The following is a 26,116-nucleotide window of genomic DNA, read 5'->3' on the forward strand; positions in this document are numbered from 1 at the left end:
GAGACACGTATTTAGATTTGTTTAGTTTTTGAATAGATCTACAGCTTTGCACAGCACATTGATCTCCCTGCTGTAGACCTATGTGGAGGTTAGATTAAGGGAGAGCTTGTAATATTATTGATTCGTAACACAAGTTATCGAAACAGGCACTTTTCCAGAAAGCATACAGGTCCAGTTCTTTCGAGGTAAGTTCGAACTTTATTTCAAGGGGTGGGTTGTCTTTCGTTTGATGGATAATACGGGTTGATGCTAAATAATGCAGACCTGTACTCAATAGCTTATTAATATATCATTAAATTGTAGAATAGTTTATTCATAATATATTACATATTTATTACTGATTTATTCATCAAATCATATGTGGTGTGGAGTGAAATTGGTTAAAGACATGCAGATCATTATACTTCTTTATTTTATATGTTAATTGTTTGAACGCCAATTGATTATAATGCATATTAATAATGTCCAAGGTAGTTCAAGATAATTCATTTCGATTAGATCGAGATAAATTCAAAGATTGTTGTGTTAAACCACTGAGGATTATTTTGGTTTTATTTTTTTATTTTTTTTATTTTGAAATTTTTGGTTAATTTTTGGCGAAATTTCATTTAAAGGTCAAGTCCAACCCAGGAAAATGTAGATTTGAATAAAAAGAGAAAAATCAAACTAGAATAACGCTGAAAGTTTCATCAAAATCGGATGTAAAATAAGAAAGTTATGACATTTTAAGGTTTCGTTTATTTTTCACAAAACAGTGATATGCACAACTCAGTGACATGCAAATGAGACAGTCGATGATGTCCATCACTCACTATTTCTTTTGTTTTTTATTGTTTGAATTATACAATATTTCATGTTTTTACAGATTTGACAATAAGGACCAACTTGACTGAACCATATAATATTAAACAATGCTAATTCCATACGTTGAGGGAGGAATTAATCTTTATTTCACTTGACAATGGGGAGAAAATTAGAATATTTCATATTTCACATAATAAAATACAAAAGAAATAGTGAGTGGATGACGTCATCAGTCTCCTCATTTGCATACCGACCAGGATGTGCATATAACTGTTTTGTTAAATTAAACGAAAGTTTAAAATGTCATAACTTTCTTATTTTACATCCGATTTTGATGAAATTTTCAGTGTTATGTTTGTTGGATTTTTCTCTTTTCATTTACATCAACTTTTTGTTGGGGTGGACTTGTCCTTTAAAGATATAATTTAAACGCAAGATGGTCCTGTTTATATAGGCAATAATTTCCAATATCAAATCCAATTTCGCCAAGAGATTGACTTATATTGTTTTCATATTCATACACTCAATTTAAACTCGTTTGAATTTATGATTACATAAATAATGCGATTGTGGTCGTTACATATTCCCCCAACTAATGACAAATATTGATGATCAATATACCATAATTTCAATGGAAAATATATCGTACTCATGTCACTCCATTCTTTTTTCTCTCTCTTTCCCTTTTTGAAATACTTTAATGAAGACCAGTGGCGTACCTAGGATTTTCCACAGGGGGGGGGGGCAAATTCGTCCGCCAAAAATTTGTTAGCAAAAAAAAAAAAGGTCTTCGACCACAAATAAAGGATTTCGTACCAGAAAAAAAATTGACAAGCAAAAAAAAAAAAAAGTCTTCAAGACTCGTCAGGGGGGCAGGGATATGTCCCTTGCATGGGTTGTGACTCGTCAGGGGGGGGGGGAAATCTGCCCCCCCCCGTAGGCAGTGGCGTACCTAGGATTTTCCACAGGGGGGGCAAAACCGTCCGCCAAAAAATATGACAAGCAAAAAAAAAAAAAAAAAAAAAAGGTCTTCGATCACAAACAAAGGATTTCGTATCAGAAAAAAGTTGACAAGCAAAAAAAAAAAAAAAAAAAAAGGTCTTCGATCACAAATAAAGGATTTCGTATCAGAAAAAAGTTGACAAGCAAAAAAAAAAAAAAAAAAAAAAAAAACTTCGATCACAAATAAAGGATTTCGTACCAGAAAAAAATTTGACAAGCAAAAAAAAAAAAAAAGGTCTTCAAGCTCGTCAGGGGACCATTGAAGGTCTTAAAGCTCGTCAGGGGGGGCAAAAAAAAGTTTTTCAAGCCCGTCAGGGGGGGCAAAGTTACGTTTTTGCATGGGTTGTGACTCGTCAGGGGGGGCAGAGTGCCCCCCTGCCCCCCCCCCCCCCGTAGGTACGCTAGTGCCCGTAGGTACGCTAGTGATGTAGACCTATATGTGATACACCTCTAATTTTACCCGCCCTTTACAATTTCAAATTGATTTAAAAATAATTTCATCATCATAAAAAAAATATACTCTCCACGATTAATATTCCTATGATTTAATCGTTTTAATGGAACCTTTAAATATGTTACAAGAGTAGTTTACTACTTTCATATCTACTATACTGTTGACAAAAGTACAGTTATAAGTGTTTTGTTCTTTTTTACTTTTTCCTATTTATTTCCTGTCCTATTTGATCTTATTTATTCTACCAGGGCTCAAATATATAAATGAGAATGAAAGTGAAACATATTGAAGTGGTTAATGTAATGGATAAACAATAATATACACAGACGCAGGCAAGAGCGACGCCATGGGTATTTTGAGGGAGGGGGGGGGGGCATTGGAGGCGGAGCAGATGATTATCTTTCGTGTTTGGGGGGGGGGGACGTCTATCATTGCGTCCCCCCAAACACAAAAGATAATCCTCTGCTCCGCCGCCAATGGGGGGGGGGGCTAGATTGCAAAAAACGGGATTTATCTTTATTTCTAATTTTCAATTGCACATTAAGCAGTCTCTTTCTATTCATTGTTCATTTCCCATTGTTTTGTCTCTAACTTCTTTCATCTTCTCTCCTCTTTCCTTAAGAATAAAAAAAATCACGGGGGCTATTTCTCCATATTCCCTTCAAAACATACTGTCCAAAGACAATCGACGGCTTCCCATGTCATTGAAAGTTATTCTTCGTTTGCTGAAAAATCGAAAATGGAATATGAACATGATTCGACATGCTACTTGACGATTCAATTCCTTTTTTTTAATGTAGTATGATCGTGTACTTATGAATTTTTTTTTATTTTTGTTATAAACACATGATGCATTGAAAGCACAAGGCATAATGAAAATCGGAATTGACAAGTTACACATATCATGCATATGGAAGAGGTAGTGAAGATTTTAGAAGAATCAGAAGAAGAAGAAGGAGAAGAAGAAGAAGAAAAGAGGAAGAAGAAGAATATTTTTTTATTCAGAGATTCGTGATTATATTTACAAATCATGATACTGCCAGTTATTATCAGGAGACATAATTCTTGTTTTTCTCGCTCGATATTGCTCGCTCGTGAAACCCATATTCAAGAGGATTTTATTCCAGCAACATGATGTTGATTATCATAAAGCTTCTCTCTTCTCTGCATCGAGGTGTCTGGTTATCTCTGGCAATTACACAGAAAATGTATGCCCTTCTTGTATGGGGGGGGGGGGGGGGTGTGATCAAAGAAAAGATCGTTGTAAGTGATGGTATAAAGAGAAAGTTTGGACAGCAAACTAAGTGTAAAAATAAGCCATATTCAGCAGAAATAGGGATAAAAATGTGAATGTTGTAAGATATTTTGGAATTATCATGATCAAGATTAACTCTTTTCCATAAAAAATAATCGGTCGCAGCGCTCACTCATATTGAACTGCTTTGAAAGCTCAGCAAGTTAAGTGCAGCCCCGTATTTGGAGATAGCGTCAGTGGTGGATCTGGGGGGGGGGGCATTGCTGGCCAGTGCCCCCTTTAGAGAGATATAAACAAAATTTGTAATGTAAATATACCGATTTTACTCAAGTGTGCCTCCCCCTTGAAAGTGAAGACCCTTTTTCTTTTTCCCTTTTTCGCGTGTCAAAATTTCCATGGACAAAATGACCTTCAATTTTAGGTGAAAACCTTTTTTTTTTTGGTTTTGCTTGTCAATTTTTTATCGGGAAAATGTGCCCCCATTGGAAAATCCTGGATCCGCCCCTGTATAGCGTGCACGTCCGCCTTCAATCAAAGAGAAAATAAAATAGTTCTTCCCCCTCAACAGGAAACAGTTTCCGTCCGCTCTTGTTGTGAAAGACTATTAATTGGTTCAACGTATAGGCCTACATAAAATATCATGAACTGACGCAGATTGGGAATTTCGGTAGTGTGATAATCCGGTTCTCTTTTCTTAGGAAAAAGCAATCATATTGAACGAGCCAAGGATAGGGTCAATTCAATGGGTCAATTGCGCATTTATGAAGCAAAACTAATTTAGATCTTATCATTAATTAGAGAAAAAAGATAAAGGGTCTTCTCTTTTTGAAAAAAATCATCCAAAGTCACTTATTTGCACAGTAAGAAATATTTGGTAAAATTTTAACCAGCACGAGGGTAATTATGTGTCTAACCAATGTCGGGCAGTATTTTACTCAATGCGGGAAGCATATTGTCCAGTAAGGGTAAAAAATACCAAGCAATTACTTTAAAATTCGGCAAAATTTTTATCACACTGGAAAAGTAAAAATTTTCCCAAAAATGCCTAATGTTGGTTGGAGACATAATTACCCTCATGAAGGATTTTTACCCAATATTTTTTTAGAGCGCGTGGGGCTACTGAACGCCGAGAGTTTCATTCACTATTCTATTTAAACTATTAGTTAAGAACTAAAATTTGTTACAAAATGAAATCATTAATTTTCAGCCCACCCCCCAAAAATCAACAACAAATAGAATCGTGATGATGAATTGAAACATTATTTTAATGTAATCACAATTGAATGCCAAGAGTAGGTATTATCATTGTAAGCATAGGCGGATCCAGCTTTTGGCGAAAGGGGGGGGGGGGCGCACTGTCGAGCGGCGCACATATTTTTGCACTTCACCGGCGCCATAAAAGAAAATGTTGAAAAAGGGGTAAAGTCTGACCCTGTCAAATGCTCTTTTCAAAATGTAGGATTTCCAGTCATGCCATTTTGCATGACCACACGCAGATAATATTTCCGGGGGGGGGGGGGGGCAAGACTCGAAAATTTGGTGCACATCTCACATTTGCACATTTTTCATAGTTTTCATGAAATGTTAAGGGAAAAAAATTGTTTTTCACAACAGCAGATCGCGAATGTGCCCCCCATTCCCTTCTTCTTGCTGCGTACGACCATTCCCTGAATTCCACTTAAACATATCTCAATATAACAGAAATATACATCAATTTAAACATATAATCTTTCTAAACATATATAGAGAGAGATTGAAAAACTTATTAAAGAAAGAAACAAGCAAAAAGTAACACAAATTATGCATGTTATGTGCGATTTCAAAATCTCGTGTATTAACCCTTTTATTGCGATGAGGCCAATACTTTTGTATATTAATAGAGATACAAGTTTTTTTTTACTATATGTATATATATATATATACACAGGGGCGTCGATCCTTTTTTAAGATTTGGGGGGCAAATCATGAATCAACTTTCCAAAGGCGCTCGATATCACACAAAACAAACAAACTCACACAAACACATATGCATATATATATATATATATATATATATATATTTATATGACTCATGAGATAGAAATACATATCTCACCAACAAATTAATGCGAGCGCGAAGCGCGAGCTGAAATTTTTTAGTATACTGACCTGAAAACAGGAAAAAGGTGCCTGTTTAGGACTGTTTGTAGTAACTCATGAGGAGGATACATATCTCACTACACAGATAATGCAAGTGCCGAGGGCGAGCTGAAATTTCTTTATATTCTGACCAGAAAGCTTGATATTCTATGCATTTTTGGTACCAATGATTAAGATGGGTATCTAAAAAAAACAATAGATGCGAGCGCGAAGCGCGAGCCTAAAATTTTGATATTTCGATCTGAAAAAACGACAGTTTAATGGACGTTTGAAATAAAGAACAAGATTATATCCAGCAAAAGATTATTGCAAATCGAAGCGGGTGTTCTTTTGACGTTTAGTCCTGAAAAAGGGACATTCTATTCACCTATTTATCATAAAAAGTATGGGGTTTTGCTACAGAAATGATGCGAGCGCGAAGCGCGAGCTGAAAATTTTTATATTCAAATCTGAGAAGCGGATAATTTAAGCACGATTTTAAATAAAGAACGAGTTGTGTAGCTCAATCTCAATATACGACTGGTTGCGTAATTATACACTCCCGGTACTAGCAACGGGTTTTAGCAAAGTTTTGCTGATTATTCTTGTCCGGCGCCGATTTATATTTAGGTGGAGCTGATTATTCTTGATCGGCGCCGGTTAGGACTCAGGCAGCGCCGATTTATAACCAGATGGCGCTGATTATTCTTGACCAGCCCCGATTTAGATATAGGTGGCGCTGATTATCCTTGATCGGCGCCGGTTACGAACTCAGGCAGCGCCGATTTTTCTTTACCGGCGCCGATTTATAACCAGATGGCGCCGTTTATTCTTGCCCGGCGCCGATTTAGATTTAGGTGGAGCTGATTATTCTTGATCGGCGCCGGTTAAGACTCTGGCAGCGCCGATTTATAACCAGATGGCGCTGATTATTCTTGTCCGGCCCCGATTTAGATTTAGGTGGCGCTGATTATCCTTGATCGGCGCCGGTTAAGAACTCAGGCAGCGTCGATTTTTCTGTACCGGCGCCGATTTATAACCAGATGGCGCCGATTATTTTTATCTGGTGCCGATTTAGATTTAGGTGGCGCAGATTATCCTTGATCGGCGCCGGTTAAGACTCTGGCAGTGCCGATTTTTCTCGACTGGCGCCGATTTATAACCAAATGGCGCTGATTATTCTTGTCCGGCGCCGATTTAGATTAAGGTGGCGCTGATTATTCTTGATTGGCGCCAGTTATATGCAGGCAGCGCACTGCTGATTATTTTTAACCGGCGAAGTTGTTGGGAAAAGGGTAGTTAAAAGAAAAGATAAGGAAGATGATATGATTGTGCTTTGCTGGGGGGTAGTATTACTGTTGCTAATATTATATCAGTGTATAATTTTTTTAAGCGGCGCCTTTTCTTTTCTTTCCTTTATTTTTATTTTTTCAAGCAGCGCCTTTTCTTTCTTTTACTTTACTTTTCTTTTTTTTTTAGCGGCGCCTTCGCTCAAATATTAGGGGGGGGGGTGCGCGCCCACTGCGCCACCCCCCTGGATCCGCCACTGGTAAGTATTCATTCCACGTTACAGCTTTCATTGTGCCAATTACCTTCGCTTCAAGAACATTAGATCCTATGATATTTGGAAAAGTGAATCATAATATATCGAAAAAAAATGCATGCAAAAGTGCATTGCACGAGCAAATCCCCAAAATTGAGGTTTTAAAAACATTTCATTTTCAGTACATTTTGGCATCGCTTATACCTCAGCCACATTTGCTCTATGGCGGCCGTATGGCGAGTCGAAAACAGCCATTTTATTATTTTTTAAATTCAAACTACCTATACGTATAGGCGGTACAAAAATGTTAAAACGGTGCATGTTTCCGACTTGCCATACGGCCGCCGTAGAGCAAATGTGACTGAGGTATTAATGAAATTAGAAGTTAAGTAGGTCAAATATTTTACAGATAAATTTTGCTTACCTTTCAGATTGTGCGTCAGGATCTCAAGCGATGGCGCAGATGAAAGATATACCCGCGTCAATACTTGCGTCAGACGGCAGTGAAGTGAAGGCTGGAGTACTATCGATCCTTGAAAAGAAAGGCATTAAAATGTTAAAGGTAAAGTTGGAGGTGTGTCGTTGGCGTATTTTAGCATCCACTTCACAGACGCTTTCTGCAACGTTGAGAATACTATTGAAAATGCCCGTCAAATTACACTGGACAGATTAGAGGTCAGTGTCGACAGTTGGTGGACCGGGACAAGCGCAGCGTCTTAAGATTCGGACCAGACGAAAAATTGCAAATATGTCGTTTTTCCAGAGTTCAGGACGACACTGCTGTTTTGATTCACCGATTTCGCGGACAAGGACTGCTTTGTTATGAAAGGCTTTTGGTATAAGATAATCAGCGTTCTCGTAGAAAGCGTCTGCGAATTGATTGCTAAAATGCCCTTTTGTGGCACGATGACCAAATCAGCGTCACTGGTTTCAAAATAAATTAATTTTTAATGTAACATAATGTATATTTAATAATTTTCTTTTTTATTGTTACTAACTGATCAATGGGGGTGTCCAGTGAGTATGGGTACCTTGAATTAAGGAGAGGCAACCGTTCTAAAATGTACGACTTTCCTTTTGACTTTGCAGACGAGTGATTACCAGCTGAACCCGTTATACTGGCGGCTCGTATCATATGCTGGCCAAACGTACCTTCTAGGCTACCCTAAGCAGTTTGGAGGAGTTAAGGCAACCAAGAAACTTTTGATAAAAGGATGTTCTATCGAAATGAATCTACCGGACAAGGTAGTCGTTTCCCCACATAGCAATGAGACATTCCTCTGCATCCAGTGCGGCGAGAGAATCGTTTTTCTGAAGGCAGAGACCAAGTAAGATTTCCGTTTGTTTGGGCAAATGTAGTCGCAGGATATGATTTCAAAAGAATTGTCAATAGATTTGTAATTTTTATCATTCTATTATTGTATCGAGACCTAATTTTGTCTTGTTTTGTTGTATATGTTAATGATCTGAGATCATTTAAACCGTTATCCCTGGGATTATGAAAACCGATCTTTGAAATGGAAACAAAACAAAACAGAGGTAGGTGTCAGGGAAGATGCATGTCCACTTTTCCTGATGAAGTTTATCTAGGATATACTCCTTTTCTCAATGTTGTGATATAATTTAATTCCCTGAGGTGTGAGTTAGTTCATTGTTCTACGTTGAGTGTCACAGCTACGTGGAATTTTCATCATGCACATGATAGTGCCCCAATAAGGAACAAAATTCAAGAATCAAGATATGTATATCTGTCTTCCCCGATCTCTATTCAGACGGCAACGTAACAAATGGGTAGACGCCATTCGCAGTGCCATGGAAGAACCGATTTATCATCCATCGACGGCTTCGACAACGAGCACGGACTCGTCCGAGTCCTTCGACGTCCTTCGCGGCACCCGGGATCAATTACGAGTTCCAAGTAGCGTTCACCAAACGGCGGACACCGCACCTCGATCAGGGCCTGATTGGCGAAGGGTGAATACGACTCCCGCTGGTCAGTTCCAGGTGGAACATCGAGACTCCATCTCATCCATCCCTTCCAGTGCCCAAGCCTTGGCGCACCAGAATCGAAGATCCCCCAAACTGGTGATTATGATTATCGATTCTCTTTTCAAATAGTATGGGAGTATGCCACGTCACATCAGTATCAGCAATTCGCATCCACTGCTTTTAGAAGGATGATTTCCGTTCTTTTAGTATAGACCCTAAGCAATTTGCATTTTGTCGATCCATTATTTTAATATGACAGTCATGTGATCATGCTTGGCGAAAATTATGGACAAAGATTTCGAGTACTTTTGAACACAAATTGTAATTTCAGTAATTTTCTTGTTGCCATGTCTTCCGTTTCGGATAATGGAATCCTGTCTCAAATTAATTACTTGTATATAATTTTTTATCATCATAATGATGTTTATGCTAAAAAAATCTCAAGCAATTGACTTATATAATGACTATTGCATGTGACATAAATTGATAGGCTTTATGCACGAGGAGAATAAAGTGACAGAGAGAAAGTATCAATTTACTGAAGGTTAAGCATTCAGTTCGAATTTATTATTTACCATACATTATTTCATTCTTTGACATTCCTGGACGAGGCGATCCCCATAGAAATCTTTAAGGGGGTTGTCATCTCCTGCTTGGGTACAAAATAAAAGTGTAATTATCGAAACCTTTCTGATTACTTCTGCAGCCTTCTGCCAATGATCATCAATCCGAGCTATCGGCATTCCACTCTCTCAACTCTCAAGACAGAATGAGAAGTTCATCCGTAGGCAAACGAGATTATATTAACTTGGAAAATCGTAATGACCTTGATCAGTACATATATGGACTTGAAGAGGAATATGACTTTAACATACGACCGTTTTCTTCATCGTCGAACACCAGTACCAGCCAACCGAATTTGCGCCTGAATGTTCCGGACCAGGGTAAGCTGAAGAGGCTCAGCGACGGACAGTCACGATCTGTGCCAAAGGGACTTCAACAGGCTTGCCCAAGTGAATCTGGATACGAAGTCCCGACGCCAGGCGGACAAGATCAGGAGGATGAGATTTATGAAGATTTTATGTCCGATTTGAACTCCTACATGTCCGTCCAGGATTCCGACGATCGATCATCGGTCTCGCATGTGGACAATCTAGGACTCAAGAGTGGAGGGACCCACTTCTACCTTGAAGAAAACCACTTTGACGTGCCACCGAAACTCCCAGCGCGTAATTATGACGACCCAACGCGTAAAATTAATATAAAGGAGGGAGCACCGTTGAGGAATAAGTCTTCCAAGAAGACGCGTGCACCGCAACCACCTGCAGCCCCCGTCGATCAAATGGATTCTATTGAAAGGGAAAAGACTGTTTGCTTGGAAAAGCAGAAACAGAGTGAGCACCATGACAAACTTGCAGGAACGGTTAGACCATCAGGTGGTGACAAGGTGAAGGAAATCACTGAGAAAATGAAGAGTAATGATCTGAAGGACGAGTCACTGCACGCGTATATCCAGTGAGTATTTTGTTCACCTAAACATTTTGAACGATATTTGGAAGATGGCAGTTATCATCAGAAGAAACACCATTTTTTTCAATGTAAATTTAAGCAAGATTTCGAAAAAGAGATCATTATACAGTGCGTATCAAAAAATATTACACTTAGAAAAAATCCTGTAAATTATACATGTGTAATATCCTGAAGATTATTCTACATTTCAACATTGGTACAGGTCCATTTAAGCAAATGACGATATGAATGTCGAAAAATATTTCCGCTTGAGTGAGCACCACTTACTTTTGAAAAGTTAGTGAAAAATCATTTGCGCAGAATTTTGAAATAGTTATGCCAATAAAAGTAGACCCTAATCATGAAGAACACGTGGATTATAGCTAGTAAAATTGATTTGAAGATATCTTTTACCTTTTTAAACTTGTTTCCTTGCCCAAAACGCTTCGAAGAGTGCATTGCGCCCCATCCACTCCCCAACACACCGAGGCCATCGTGACGAAATTTGCCTTACACTGAGCTGTGATTTACATGAAATTGCTTAGGCTTGTTTTTTATTTTGTTAATCATTGCCAAGCTTGGGAAAAGTGTGGAGAAACAAGTATTAAATGAAAAATGAAATGTAAACCCACTTTAAATGATAAAAATATGATAATGCTGGATATGTCTGATATAAACTTTTGTTCAGATTCAGTTGTCCTCAGATCCAGCTGGCACAAAAAGGGTAAGGGTTGTGCTTAGTAAGTGTTGAAATTTCAATTTGGGTGGCAAAATTATTACAAAATGCTTGAATGTATACATTTTTATGTCAATTGACTAAAAGTGCAAGGGAAATATATGAGAAATGTGTCGCAGGACAAGTTTGATTTCGTCCTTTCCATTTGACATAGCTGAAAACGAGCATATCTGCGCAAACAGATTTCTGCGAGCTTTACAAAAATGGACAGTGCTCACTCAAGTGTAACATTCTGTCATAACTTTTACTTTCATCGGATAGATGAGACCCAAACCCAAGAATATATGTGAAAATATTACCCACAGTGATACGCACTGTATAGGAAGAAAGTGCAATTGGAATTGTTAGTTTTAGGATTTTTTTTTTTTTTTTTTTTGGAGGGGGGGGGGGTGATTTGACTTTGTTTTTCTTTCTATAATTTTTGGTAACAGGGATTCATCACACATATGGATTGCGATCAGTAATTGCCCAGCGAATATAGTTTGAAAGCAGTGATATTAATTTTAGATTAATCACCGACACTTTTTTGACAGTTTTATTTACTTTGATCGTGTTATCCTAGTAAGTTTTTGCAAATAAACGTTATGTCGATATGCATATTCCCTTTTTACAACGACAATGAATTTCTATTAGAAAACGCTCTCAGGTCCCCGTTCCTTATAAAGCTACTTTATATTAACTCTGTAAACGTATGGTTACTTCCATGGGATCCTTGATTTTGATTGGATGTCGAGTTTGGTTACCATGGTAGTCAGTGGCGTAACTACGGGGGGGCATGGGGGGGGGGGCACGTGCCCCCCCAATCGGCTGACAAAAAAAAAAAAAAAAAAAAAAAAAAAACGGGGAAAAGGAGAAACAGAGGGAGAAAGGAAGAGGAACGTAGTGGGAAAGAAGAAATTATTATTCATTATAATGGTATATGATATTATAATCATGTTATGTTACATAGAAAAAAAATTATCCTAACTTTATGAAACTTTATTTGCTCAGGGCCTATGATGTCATTGTTCCTGGTGCTCGCATTGTCTGTTTAAAGAGATATATAAACCTGTTGTACGAAAAACTCCCGTTTCAAGTCAATATAAACCAAATATATTATTGTTTTATGCAGTGACATATGCTTCTTTTTCATGACTACTTAAAGTGATTGCCCCATGTTAAGGTCTTAATATAAAATATTTCCTGTCCGTGATTACGTTCGCATCAGTGGATTGGTGAGATATGTCTGCTCTCCGTGAATTCCTAAAATCAGTCCTTAAAATGTCCCTTTTTCTGATCTGAATATCAAAATTTTTCAGCTCGCGCTTCGCGCTCGCATCATTTGGTTAGTTAAATACGTATGGTCTTAGTGAATTCCTACAAACAAGCTATAGAATGCCCCTCTTCAGGTCTAAATTTCCTAAATTTTCAGCTCGCGCTTCGCGCTCGCAATATTTGATTAGTGAGATGCGTATGTTATTCATGATTACAATGAGTACAAGTGCTTCATAAGTGTTTAAATGTAATTCTATCAAATTCAGCAAGCACTTGGCATTGGTATTAGATGACTACGGTGAGATATGTATACTATTAAGGGATTATTCCTATAATATAGTCCTTAAGATCTCCCTGTTTGGGGTCAATGTATACAAAAATTTCGGCTCGCGCTTCGCGCTCGCATTGTTTAGCGAGACAGGTACGTATCGTGATTACAAAGTCGATTATAATGTCCCTTTTTAGGTCTGAATATCAAAAATTTTCAGCTCGCGCTTCGCGCTCGCATTATTTGATTGATGAGATGCGTATTTTTTTTATTCATGATTACAAATGACTACAAGTGCTTCCTTAAAATGTCTCTATCAGTATACCTGACATCTGAGCGCGCTCACTAAGTGACTTAAAATTTTTGCTGGTGCCCCCCCAATGCTGTGACCCACGGTACGCCACTGATGGTAGTTACCATTGGATGATTAAGTTATACCCTAACGGTACAGATAACTTCTCATGCAAAGGGACCCGAGCGTGATCATCAGTCGATGACTAGTTTCCGTTTTAAAATGGAGTTTAAATTTTTTATTCTCGACAGCCCTCAAGAAATTTAAGACAATTCAGTTTCAGTGTTTATCTTTTCTCTTATTTCTAACAAAATAGTGCTTAATCATTGGAAATACAGTTATAATGAACAATTGAAGTAAGAAACGAAAATGTGATACTATATATTCATGTATGTATCGCAATGATTTAGAAACTTAGGTGGATCATGAAATATCGTAGATGAATATATCAATGTTGAAAATGGAAACGTCCACTTTGTAGCTGTGCTTGTAATTCGGGGACCCCTTAGGATGAAAGTATTCGATATAGTAATTTACATAGTTGAAATAATGATAATGGCCAATTACAAATTCGTTACAATTATATCCAATATGTTGCTGTTGTCGAATTCCACTTTAAGTACAACATTAATGTTTTTGAATACCGTTATATTAACGTAACTTTCACGAAAAATACCGCTCAACTTGCTGAAGCAAAATATTCTTTCTCATCAAACCGTCATGAAACTGAAAAGTAGTATACATAACATTTTACAAGTCGTGTTCTCCATTTTTACTCTGTAGGAGATTTCGGGGTGAGCTGTTTCGTAAAGATGGTTTCGTTGTCGAAGTAGACAAAACCGACCTATCTCCACAAACTATCAAGCTGGTGTGTGTTGGTGATTGCATTTGGTGAGAAAACAAAATTTTCTTTCATTTCAGTACACTGTAAAAACTGTGGTGTTAAAACTGACACCAGTTGGTGTTAATAGAGGATCACACCCTGAGGTGTTAAAACTACACCCTAGAGATTGAACATAACACCAAAGAGTGTAAATATAACAACCAAATGTGTTGTAATAACACCTATGGGTGTAAAACTAACACCACCAATTTAACACCGGTGTAAAACAACTGGTGTGGTCCTCTATGTACACCGGTTAACACCACAGTTTTTGCCGTGTACGTTGATATCCACAACATTAATTTGACAGAAAAAAATTCTTACCCCCCCCTTCCCCGGTGCAATATTTACGGTATATGTATCGTTTGTCAAGGAATTGACAATCAATTGTAAATTTGATTTCACCTTGTGTCCATTCTTTTAGAAAAAAAAAATCTGTCACTTATGTTGAACATGGTTACAGTGTTTCAAGGAAGGTAGTTTGTTATGATTGGGGCAACATTTTTGAGAGGTAAATGTTGGATGACGGGTGTTTTTTTTAATGAATAACAAAAGTTTGATAAGCAATTGCTTCTTTCATCAATTTCATGGAGAAAAACCAAACCCATCAGATATTTAGAGAAGTTTGGTGAAAAGTCTGATTTATACACTACAAAGATTAACATTAAATAATTCCTAGTATTTGCACGTATGGTTGAGGGTATACGTAGGGTGCCAGGTAAAAATGGCAGAGGTAATAATGGCAGAGGTAAAAATGGCAGAAGTAAAAATGGTAGAGGTAAAAATGGCACAGGTAAAAATGGCACAGGTAGTAATGGCAGAGGTAAAAATGGTAGAGGTAAAATGGCAGAGGTAAAAATGGCAGAGGTAAAAATGGCAGAGGTAAAATGGCAGGGGTTATAATAGGAGAGGTAAAAATGACAGCTCTAGGTAAAATATGGCCAGTCTTAAACCCCCATGCAATGAATTGTCAAAAATCCCCCGTATTTAAGATCCTGAAGATTTTCCACATTTTAACATTGGTACAGATCCATTTAAGCAAATGACGATAATAACTGTGGAAAAATATTTCCGCTTGAGTGAGCACCACTTACTTTTGAAAAGTTAGTGAAAAATTGGGTGCTGGTTTGTTAAAAAGCCGTGAAAAAGAAGTTTTCACTCCAAAATGAAAGGAGATTTGGTTAAGAGGGGAAAATGACACAAAAAATCATTTCAACTAAATGAAGTTCATTTAGGTCAGAAAAAGAATTACAACAAAAATAATAACAATTAGATAATAAACAACGTTTTTTCTTCTGTTTGAAAAAATAACATAGATTTGTATCAAATCTCTACATTTTAGCATACCAAGCTAATTACCAAGAGGGTGCTGCTTAGGGTGTACAAAGTACCCAACAGTACTTCCGCTTCCAAGGGTTATGACAATCAAGGCGTTTATATCATATTGGATGCAGTGGTAAAGATTCAGGGTCTTCTTTTATGCAAAGAATCTTAACCAGACGGTCTCCCTCGATCGACCCCAAATTGGTTTACCAGTCAAAACAAGATTATTATTGATTTTCATAATCAGTTACATATTCAGTGCCAAGCTTGGGAACGCATGCTTATTGTCATTCAATTATTTAAAAAGAATAGTACAGACGACATTACAAATAAGGACATAATATTTAACCACAATCATTCGTGACAATTTCAACGTCTAATCTTTCCCCGCTATGTTCTCTATGTTTTTCCCCGCCCCCGTAACCCTCTCTGTCTCTCCACCTCTCTTATGTCTTCTCTTCCTCCTTTTTGCATCGGTAAACCTGGCAAAACTTTAGATATAAAAACCAGCCAGACAAAAAGGAATGCTATAAAATGATGAATGAGAATAGTGCAGTTTCATTTTGCTCCTGATAAATTGAAAGAAAAAATATCTGACGTTTGATTTCTTTTTAAAAAGCGTTCATTCACGGTACACCTCCAACGAATTCGTAAATAGCATTGTTAGGCCGATGAAGACATAATGGTGATGAAATGCCTAACCGTGACGTGCATTTCTTATTTAATGTATGTACATGCGGGGGCTGTTTGACAATTCATTGCATGGGGGTTTAAGACTGGCCATATTTTACCTAGCACTCATTTTTACCTCTCCCATTATAACCCCTGCCATTTTACCTCTGCCATTATTACTGTAACATGACCGTTTGTACGCTCTAAAATCTTACACTTCAGTCTCCTATGCTCTCCTGTAAATTCAATCTCCTAAGCTCTCCTTACTTTAATTAAACTAAAATTATTAAACTGAAGATAGGGTGAACACAGAATAAATGAGAACTTAACACGATGAAGTCCAGATCAGCACTGACTTTACTTTTCAATCCAATCTTCTGGAAAAGCCCTGCCAATGTACATCTACCCACATTGGATAATCAATCAACCAATCAAATACAAGGAAAATGGTATGAACTATAAAATGAACTAACCCTATTTAGAAATAAGAACCAATCAGAGAATAGAGAAGGGTGATCATGAGTTAAACTGAATCCTAATGAGAATTAAACAATAAGACCATGTGGAGTGGAAAGCTAAAGGAAAACCAGGAAGCATGACTGAGGGGAAACTGAATGAAAGAATGAAATGCAATGAACCTGTGTTGCTATGTAAGATGTATTGTGGAGATGGAATGAAAGATGAAATCATGACAATGTATGTGGATTGTGAGGATGGAAAGAAGGACGAGATGAGTTGGAATGGAAATAAACAAGTTGAATGTAAACAACAAAGTATGGAAAGCCAACTGTAAGAGTACAGATTAAATAAATAAACCTAGCAAAATATACTGTTACATTACCTCTGCCATTTTTACCTCTGCCATTTTTACCTCTGCCAATTTTACCTCTGCCATTTTTACCTCTGCCTTAATTACCTCTGCCATTTTTACCTCTGCCATTTTTACCTCTGCCATTTTTACCTCTGTCATTTTTACCTCTGCCATTTTTACACCGAGCCATACGTGTGTAGGGGTAGGGGTGGGGTTACATTCTTATGTTGGCTTTGGGCTTTTATTTAATTTGCTCAATCCGAGCGACATGGGCTCTGGTCTGAAATGAAAAAAAAATAGATACGTGTGGAAGTCGTTAAATTTCCCCCTTTTGCTTTTTAACAAAATAGTGTCGCTGCACTTCCGGGTACCAAACTGCACTCTTTGCTACACGTCGATGACGTCATAGTGAAAGTAAATCGACAAACCCTGCCCTCTGTAGATTTCTGCTATACACTCTTCAGAACAACAGATGAGAATAAAGTAAGTCTCTGATGTAATATTATTTTACCGTTTAATCATAATAATAACAATAACAATAAATGCGATTTGTTAGGCGCCATATCCATTTCGTTAGAGACGCTCAAGGCGCACAAGTGAAGGGGGGGGGGGGGGACAAAATAACACAGCAACAATGATTCACTTTGCCATAATAATCAACACTTTGATTGTGGGCATCAACGGAAAGACAAGACAATGCCCCCCACTTTGTCTATAATACATCTTATACCATGCAAAGTATTTCATGTCCGTTCTTCTTCTACTTGCTTGCCTCTCTATGCTCTTTTCTTCTCTCTTCTCTTCCTTTCCCTGATCTTTTTAAATAATTTTTATTATTATTTTTTTTTATATATAGTTTTACAGGCGTATCCCGACACAAGCGCCTGCTTTATTTTGTTTTTTTTACGCCTTCTTCCATATACATAATATACATACTGTATTTTACATTCATCGTTTTAATGTATTCATATTATTGATTTGTATATTTCATTTGAAAATGGTTGAAAAAGTCATTTGAAAGAAATAAAATATTTAATTGCATTGAATTTTGTATCTTTAATCGGTCTTTACGTATAGACATACATAAGATATTTGTTTTTAGTATAATTTGTGTCGCTGCTCCCTTGAAGACATACAACTTTATGTTGACTCTGTTCAAAGTCTGTATGTACTTTTCGAAAGACCCTTTTTGGTAATTACAATAATGTATTACTTAATGTATTTACTTTACTTATAATGTATAGGCCTAACTAATATATTTCATTACTCCAAGACATGTCCATTATTGTAAAATGCAGCATGTTTGAAATTCTTTACCACTCTTAGTCTCTAAACAATTCGTTTACATTCGTGAAATTTCGCACATTTCACCAGTTTACCTAAACAATTTATTTCATGCATCTTTTTAATGACAACTCTAAAGGTTTTCAAACTGTGATGGAAATGCAGTGACAGAAAATTAACTGCTTGCAAACTTGAATATGTCTTCATATCCTTTTGATAATTGAAATATTTTATACATGTAAGCCATTTACCCCCGTTTTTGTCGTCGTAAATCGATTTTTTTTAATGTTCAATGTAAAATCTGATCATAATGCTAAGATTTTTGCAGCTTGTAGTTTTTTTAGGCTACAGCACTGAAATGACTGTATACATGATTTACATGCGAGCGCGAAGCGCGAGCTGAAGTTTTGTTATATTCAGACCTAAAAAGGGACATTATAAGCAAATTGTTGTAATCATGATACGTAAATGTCTCGCTCAACAAACTAATGCGAGCGTGAAGCGCAAGCTAAAATTTTTGAATTTTTGTATATATTGACCCCAAACAGGGACATTTTAAGAACTGTATCTTAGGAATCCATTAAGAGTATACATATCTTACAAAGATCATCTAATTCGAGTGCCAAGCGCTTGCTGATTTTGTTAGAATTACATCTAAACACATGCAGCACTTGTAATCATGAATAATATACACATCTCACTAATCAAATATTGCGAGCGCGAGCTGAAAATATAAGAAATTCAGACCTGAAGAGGGGCATTCTAAGGCTTGATTGTAGGAATCCACTAAGACCATCCGTATTTCACTATCCAAATGATGCCAGCGCGAAGCGCGAGCTAAATTTTTTTAATATTCAGATTAGAAAAAAGGGACATTTTAAGGACTGATTTTAGGAATTCATGAAGAGCAGACGTATATCACCAATCCACTAATGCGAACGTAAGCACGGACAGAGAATGTTACATATCAAGACCTTAAAAGGCAATCACTTTAAGGACGTTCCATAGTTAAAGTGAAATCCATGTCATTTTCACTAAACTTTGCACATAGATATACTTCACAACCTTAATATTCGAAATATGCAAAAATTAACATAGGTCCATGTGCTTGATTTTTTGCTATAGAGCTTCAAAGTTCACCCAAATTGATGTTCTTAAGAATTGCGCATTCAAAATAATTTGGCATTTTTAGACCGCCCAAGATTACTACAATGAGTTTAAACCTATATTACTCAGTCAAAATACATGAAAAAGTCATCAAATTTCGCAAGAGAGTTAATAATTGTATCGTTAGACTGGAGAATCTATTTATAGTGCTATTTGTTTGCAATTTTAAGTTTAACAGCACTGTCAATTCTTAAAAATGGCGTAAGAGATAACAAAATCCCAATCTAAAAAAGTAAAATTTCAGTAACAAACTACAAACGTACAATAAATGCTGCACTTTATTCAAAATCCATGTCATTTTCACCAACATTTGCAGAGTTGTAGAGGAAGGTATATCTAAGAGGTACAAATATTAAAAAATAGGTGTTCATGTGCTTGTTTTTAAACTATCAGCATTTTTATTAGAGCAAATGTGCTTTTTAAAACACCAAAAATGCGCCGAATGCTTTGTATCTATATATTATGTGAAGAAAAAAAATCAAAACCACTCTACCATTTATTCAAACTCGGGGTAAAATTCGTGATTCTTGGCAGCACTGCAGAGTAAAGTATTTTGAAATTGCAGAGAATTTTTTTTTATGGTCCATGGAATAATTCAATTTTTTAGCTTCATAAAATAATGCATCGGATCTGCAGTTAAAGTGCAGAAGATGAGAAAAATCAGCTCATACCTGCAGCTAATTAATCACCTGTTCATCCATTGTGACGTCAGCGCGCAGAGTGTAAATTATGCGCAGATCATAATGCGCACAAACATAACTGTGGAACGTCCTTAAGTAGTCATGAAAATGAAGCATATGTCACTACATACAACAAAAATAACAACAGAAATATATTTGGTGTACATTGACTTGAAAACCGGAGGTTTTAGTACAACAGGATTATATATCTCGTTAAACAGGCAATGCGAGCACCAGGAACAATGAAGACATAGGCCCTGAGCAAATTAATTAGGTTTAATAAAGTTATGAAAAATGTTTCTTATATGTAATATAATATAACATAACATAATTGTTATTATAACTATAATGAACAATAATTTATTCTTTCCCACTACGTTTCTCTTACTTTCTCCCTCTTTTTCTCCTTTTCCCCGTTTTTTTTTTGGCCAGCCGATTGGGGGGGGGGGGCACGTGCCCCCCATGCTCCCCGTAGTTACGCCACTGTGAAAAGTCAAACGGAATAAAATGAATGTTCAGATTTTTTTGCAGTTTAAAGTTTTGTTGAGGCTATATCATTAACATGGCGCTACCTCTCTAGCTATATACCTATTCCTCATAAGTAGAAACTTTCCAATATATGTTATTCTAAACGATGAAAATTGTCATTCGTTATTTTCCCCTCATAAAATGTGTTTTGCATTTCATCCCATCAATGTGTATATTATATAATTAATTCGATAAAAAGCGTTTATTCAAGCTCAGTTCATGTTCCCAGACAAAAAACACACACAAAAAAAATCGGTGATGAACGACAATGCTATCCGTTGGGTTGCACGACTTTTAGAACTGATGAAATATAGCAGGCAAAATAAATTTCTCAAATAAATATCTTCTTCATGATATTTTGACAGTTGGTCCCAAGTGGAACGTGGAAAACATATATGCATGAGAGTCGTTTGTTAAAGTCAAAATCTTAATGTAATTGATATTAAAACTGTAGTTAGTGAGATATGCATTTATGTCTTATTTTCATTATTTATTTATTTACTTTTTTATTTATTTTTTTTTCTAAGAGGGGGTGGGGGGGGGGCTTTACAGTATTCAAATTGCTCGTACATTTATTCAAACACTTTCATGGAATTACACATTGTATATTTCTCAATACCTATATAGGTACAGCTTCATATTAAGAGGGTAATGCATGGGATCATGTGTCACGTGACCATGTCAGCCAATGGGGATGTCGATTCTCTGGGTCTCGAATTCGGGAACCAAAGTCAAGGCAATGAGGTAGGTGTCCTGCTTTAGATCTGCATGCATTAATGTTTGTAATTATTCATACGTATGTTGTAAGCTTTATATTTCGCCCCATCAATTAATATTATAAATATTAAAAGTTTAAAGTAGTAAATAGTAAATAGAGAAAATTTTCCTTAAAAATCACTTTGTAATGATTCTGTTATAAGTCCACTGGTCAATTAGCTTAATGAGACAAAATGTTGAGGGGGAATACGGTACACTATATATTGAATAATTGACAGCAATTAACGAGTGAAGCGAATGGGTCAAGTTTCATCTAACCCATTATAAACAAAAGTAAATTTGTCATAGAATCATTTTATTTATCGATATATAAACGAAGTCAAAATGGCATATGCCAGACTTTTAACGAACTTCCACACAGCAAAAACTGTGGTGTTAACCGGTGTACATAGAGGACCACACCAGTCATTTTACACCGGTGTTAAATCGGTGGTGTTAGTTTTACACCTATAGGTGTTATTACAACACCTATGGTTGTTACAGTTACACTCTTTGGTGTTATGTTCAATCTCTAGTGTGTTATTTTAACACCTCAGGGTGTGGTCCTCTATTAACACCATTGGTGTGAGTTTTAACACCACAGTTTTTAAAGTGTACGACACTGGAATACGTTTTTTTTTTTTTTTTTTTTGGGGGGGGGGGATCAAATACCACCCACATCCCCTTTGTATGTAAAATGGTCTTTTAATATCACTATTTTCATACCTCTTTCAGGTTACGTCAATGGATTTTGATGGACTGGTAGCGAAGAGTGGTTACCCTTCTCGGCCGCAAACACATGGTGCAGTCAATGGTGGAATACTCGTAAATTGGAGCCTAGTTGAGATAAATCAGTCACCAGTCTCCTTAGATAGCTCCCCAAAGGATGTAAGTAATATTTATAGCTTTTTATCACAATGTATTTCACATATATTCAATAAAATAATGGTATAAATTATAAAGATAATAAACCGCTACTGCTATCACTATTCCAGGGGCCGCGGAAGCGGGGGGGGGGGGGGGGGGTGGGGGGGGGGGGGGTCAGGGGCTTCAGTCCCCACTTTTTTACAAAAACGTAAAAACGACCTTATGATTGTGATATTTTGCATGGTCAGCCCCCACTTCTACTACTACTACTACTACTACTACTACTACTACTACTACTACTACTACTACTACTACTACTACTACTACTACTACTATTACTACTACTATACAACTACTATTACTACTACTACTACTACTACTACTACTACTACTACTACTACTACTACTACTACTACTACTACTTCTACTACTACTACTACTTCAGTCCCCATTTTTTTACAAAAACGTAAAAACGACCTTATGATTGTGATATTTTGCATGGTCAGCCCCCACTTCTACTACTACTACTACTACTACTACTACTACTACTACTACTACTACTACTACTACTACTACTACTACTACTATTACTACTACTATACAACTACTATTACTACTACTACTACTACTACTACTACTACTACTACTACTACTACTACTACTACTACCACTACTACTACTACTACTTCTACTACTACTACTACTTCTTTCACTACTATCATTTTTATGATGATGATGATGATAATCATAATAATCATGATTATATTTACAACCAAAAGGACAACACCAACATTATCTCTAATAATGCAAATAAAGATGTATGATATTGAGATAATGAAAGCAGTAATAATGCGTTTGTTTCTTCCTATTGGCATACACCGCCATCATTTTGATATCATTATAATTAACATCACCACTATCATATCAATATTATTCTATTTATTCGTAGGTTTTGGATCAGATTCGGCGATCAGGGTGTGAGCTCGCTCTTGTGTTCATTCCAGTTGATATCACCAATGTCTTCAGGGAGACTTCTTGTGAAGAAGTCAAAGATCATAGTTCTGGAGCAGAAGGGAAATGTAGTTAGACATACTCTCGACGATTCGAAAATCCATGACCACCCCGTCCTCGATTTTCTGTATCGGGAAATACTCTGAAATTCGATTTCAAGACCAAGTCAATCGGGTCGCGTTTTTTTTTTTTCGTCAGTACTTGGGCATCCGCAAAACAGCCTATTATATCGTCATTGCCACTGCCTTTTCACGTCGATCGGTTGCACGAGTATTGATGAAAAAATATCGCAATCGGGCCGAATGAAAAATGTTATCTTGGTTAGATGGGTAAGTTTTAAATTCCCACCGATATCGAATGAAAAATTGCAAAGTAATATCATTTTTTAAAGTTTGTATCACTTCAAAGAATTGTTGCGAAGGGATGAAAATGTCAATCTCTTTTAAACTATGTGAACCGAGTGGATGAAATATATGTAGTGACATTTCTACGGTAGTGTGCAAATCAGTAATCTGATTACATACTGGTTCCATTTTCATTTGTATTTTATCATATACATCTCCTCTTCATCATATTTTCTCATACTTTATGTTCCTTAATAATTTACAGACCACAGGTATTATTAGTTCAATTACTATTCAAGTATTTTCATGATAGTGGATATCATCTGTGCATTTAGTGGGAAAAATAATGTTAATTTACTGACGATGCATCTATTGAAAGGAAGAAGGGAAATGTAATTTTAAAAATTCTCGACGACTTGATGAAAGCCCGTCAGGTACTGATGAATACTATTGGAGTGCACTGGCCACCAGCCTCCACTAATTCAGTCCATCACAACCAAAACTTTAGATTTGAATAAGGATATCAAAAAAATCCAGCAAGCATAATACTGAAAATTTAATCAAAATCGGATGTAAAATAAGAAAGTAATGACATTTTTAAGTTTCCCCTAATTTCACAAAATAGTTATATGTACATCCTGGTAGGTATGCAAATGAGGGAACTGATGACATTACTCACTATTTCTTTGTATTTTGTTATATGAAATATGGAAAAATTCAAATTTTCTCCTCATTGTCCTGTGAAGCAAGATTTTATTTCTCCCTAAACATGTGGAATTACCATTGCTTATATGATTTTATGGTTCAGTCAAGTTGGTCCTTATTGCCAAATCTGTAAAAATTGAGATATTGTCTAATTCAAACAATAAAAAACAAAAGAAGTGAGGGACATCATCGAGTCTCTCATTTGCATGTGACTAGATTGTACACATAGGCATTTTTGTGAAAAAGACGCGAAACTGTAAAATGTCATAACTTTCTTATTTTGCATCCGATTTTGAGGAAATTTTTAGCATTCTGCTTGACTGATTTTTTTTTCTCTATTGACTAAAATCAACATTTTTCTGAAGTGGACTTGACATTTAAAGCCAATATAGCCTTGTATTGTACCACCTCAAGTTCTCTACTACTCAAATGTGACCAGGTCACTAACCCATGATGCAACATTCTGAGCAGTGTAGTCTTGTTATATCGGACCCACTAGATCAATGATAACGTACGACTTCACCACCAAATACATTCATACCACAATTATTGTGTTAACAAGTTGCTAAACAAGTATGCATCCTCTCGAAACGTTTTTCGTTTCTCTTTACGAGTAAAGTTATAGGCAAATTTATTCTCCGTATTATCGATATTTATCCTTATCTCAAAGCCTTTGAGATGAAGGGTATACTTTAAGACTATAGTTATAACACACATACTCGAAGGGTTTGCCTCCCTCCCCCTTTAAAGGGATGATATATTTTTCGGAGTAAAATAAAGGGGTCGACATGATAATGCAAATATCGGGTAGGAGAGGAGGCGGGGGGGGGGGTGAGAACCTAAGTGGAGATTTGCCCCTGAAACCACCTAAATTTATCTGGGTTTAGGAAGATCTTTTTTTTTGGGGGGGGGGGGGTTGTCGTTGCTAAGTGGTCAGGTGCCTGACTGAAAACGTTAAGTTCTGGTGTTCTAATCATTCCAGATTTATTTTTACTGCCCCTTTATTAAAGAATGAATAAATTAATATTTGTATACGCATTATTGAAAAATGGCTGCATGAACAGAAAAAAGGAGACATCGTGAAGGTTTCTTGTATTTGGTATAAATAAACAAGAGTTCAAATCAATTGAAGTGCCTCACCATTATGCCTTGTCATGTGAGTCTTTATGCAGGGGTCGCGGACCCGGGGAATAGGGGCAAAACCGTTTACAAAAACTTAAAAATTACAATCTGATTGTGATTTTTGCATGGTAACCCCCCCCCCCCCCACTTTCGGCTCAGCCCCCGCCCCCCTTTGACAACTGTGTTCGGCCCCTGTCTGTACTACTTCAGTGTCTTTCAGTGGGGATGGAGCTTAATTTTCTAATCTCTGCTTTATATTTTGTGTGTATTTCACGTTTTATATCAGTCAAGCAGCATTACTATGATTATGATTCGATTTTTATATGTATATTACTTGCGTTTGACAAAAATATATTTTTCATTGATAATGGCATTCATGTATAAAATTTACTTTTTTCGTAGATGTTTTAATGCTATTTTTTAAATTTGTGTGTGACTATTTGGCAGTTTAGAGAAATATTATAATTTCATGAGTATTGATAGCAAAGAGATCAAAATTTTTGTTCGAATGTTCGCTACAGTTGATATTGACTATAGTCAATGGAGAGAGAGAGAGTGAGGGGGGGGGTCCTGTGAAGCACACAGACGGACATAGAAACAGAAAGAGAGACATACAGAGAAGAGTGATAGTAGAGAGTTGGGAGAAGGGTAGAGGAGTGAGATTGAGGGATTATAATAATTATACTTGCTTATATAGCGCTTTAAGACTTAATTTATCAATTTCTAAGGAGGTGTTGCA

The 26,116-nt window shown here is 36.6% G+C and overlaps 1 protein-coding gene across 1 annotated transcript; it reads left to right on the plus strand.

Annotated features, from left to right (window-relative positions):
* On the plus strand, positions 1–25,750 carry LOC129278365 (uncharacterized). The gene is made up of 10 exons (XM_064110529.1): positions 1–185; positions 7,608–7,738; positions 8,266–8,504; positions 8,949–9,261; positions 9,872–10,680; positions 14,008–14,115; positions 17,264–17,396; positions 21,200–21,316; positions 22,064–22,216; positions 23,145–25,750. The coding sequence occupies exons 2-10, from the start codon at positions 7,631–7,633 to the stop codon at positions 23,280–23,282; spliced, it is 2,118 nt and encodes a 705-aa protein (XP_063966599.1). The 5' UTR covers positions 1–185; positions 7,608–7,630; the 3' UTR covers positions 23,283–25,750.
* Positions 25,751–26,116: the final 366 nt, after the last annotated feature.

Source organism: Lytechinus pictus, chromosome 15 (assembly GCF_037042905.1).
Source record: "Lytechinus pictus isolate F3 Inbred chromosome 15, Lp3.0, whole genome shotgun sequence".
Taxonomy (NCBI): Eukaryota; Metazoa; Echinodermata; class Echinoidea; order Temnopleuroida; family Toxopneustidae; genus Lytechinus; species Lytechinus pictus.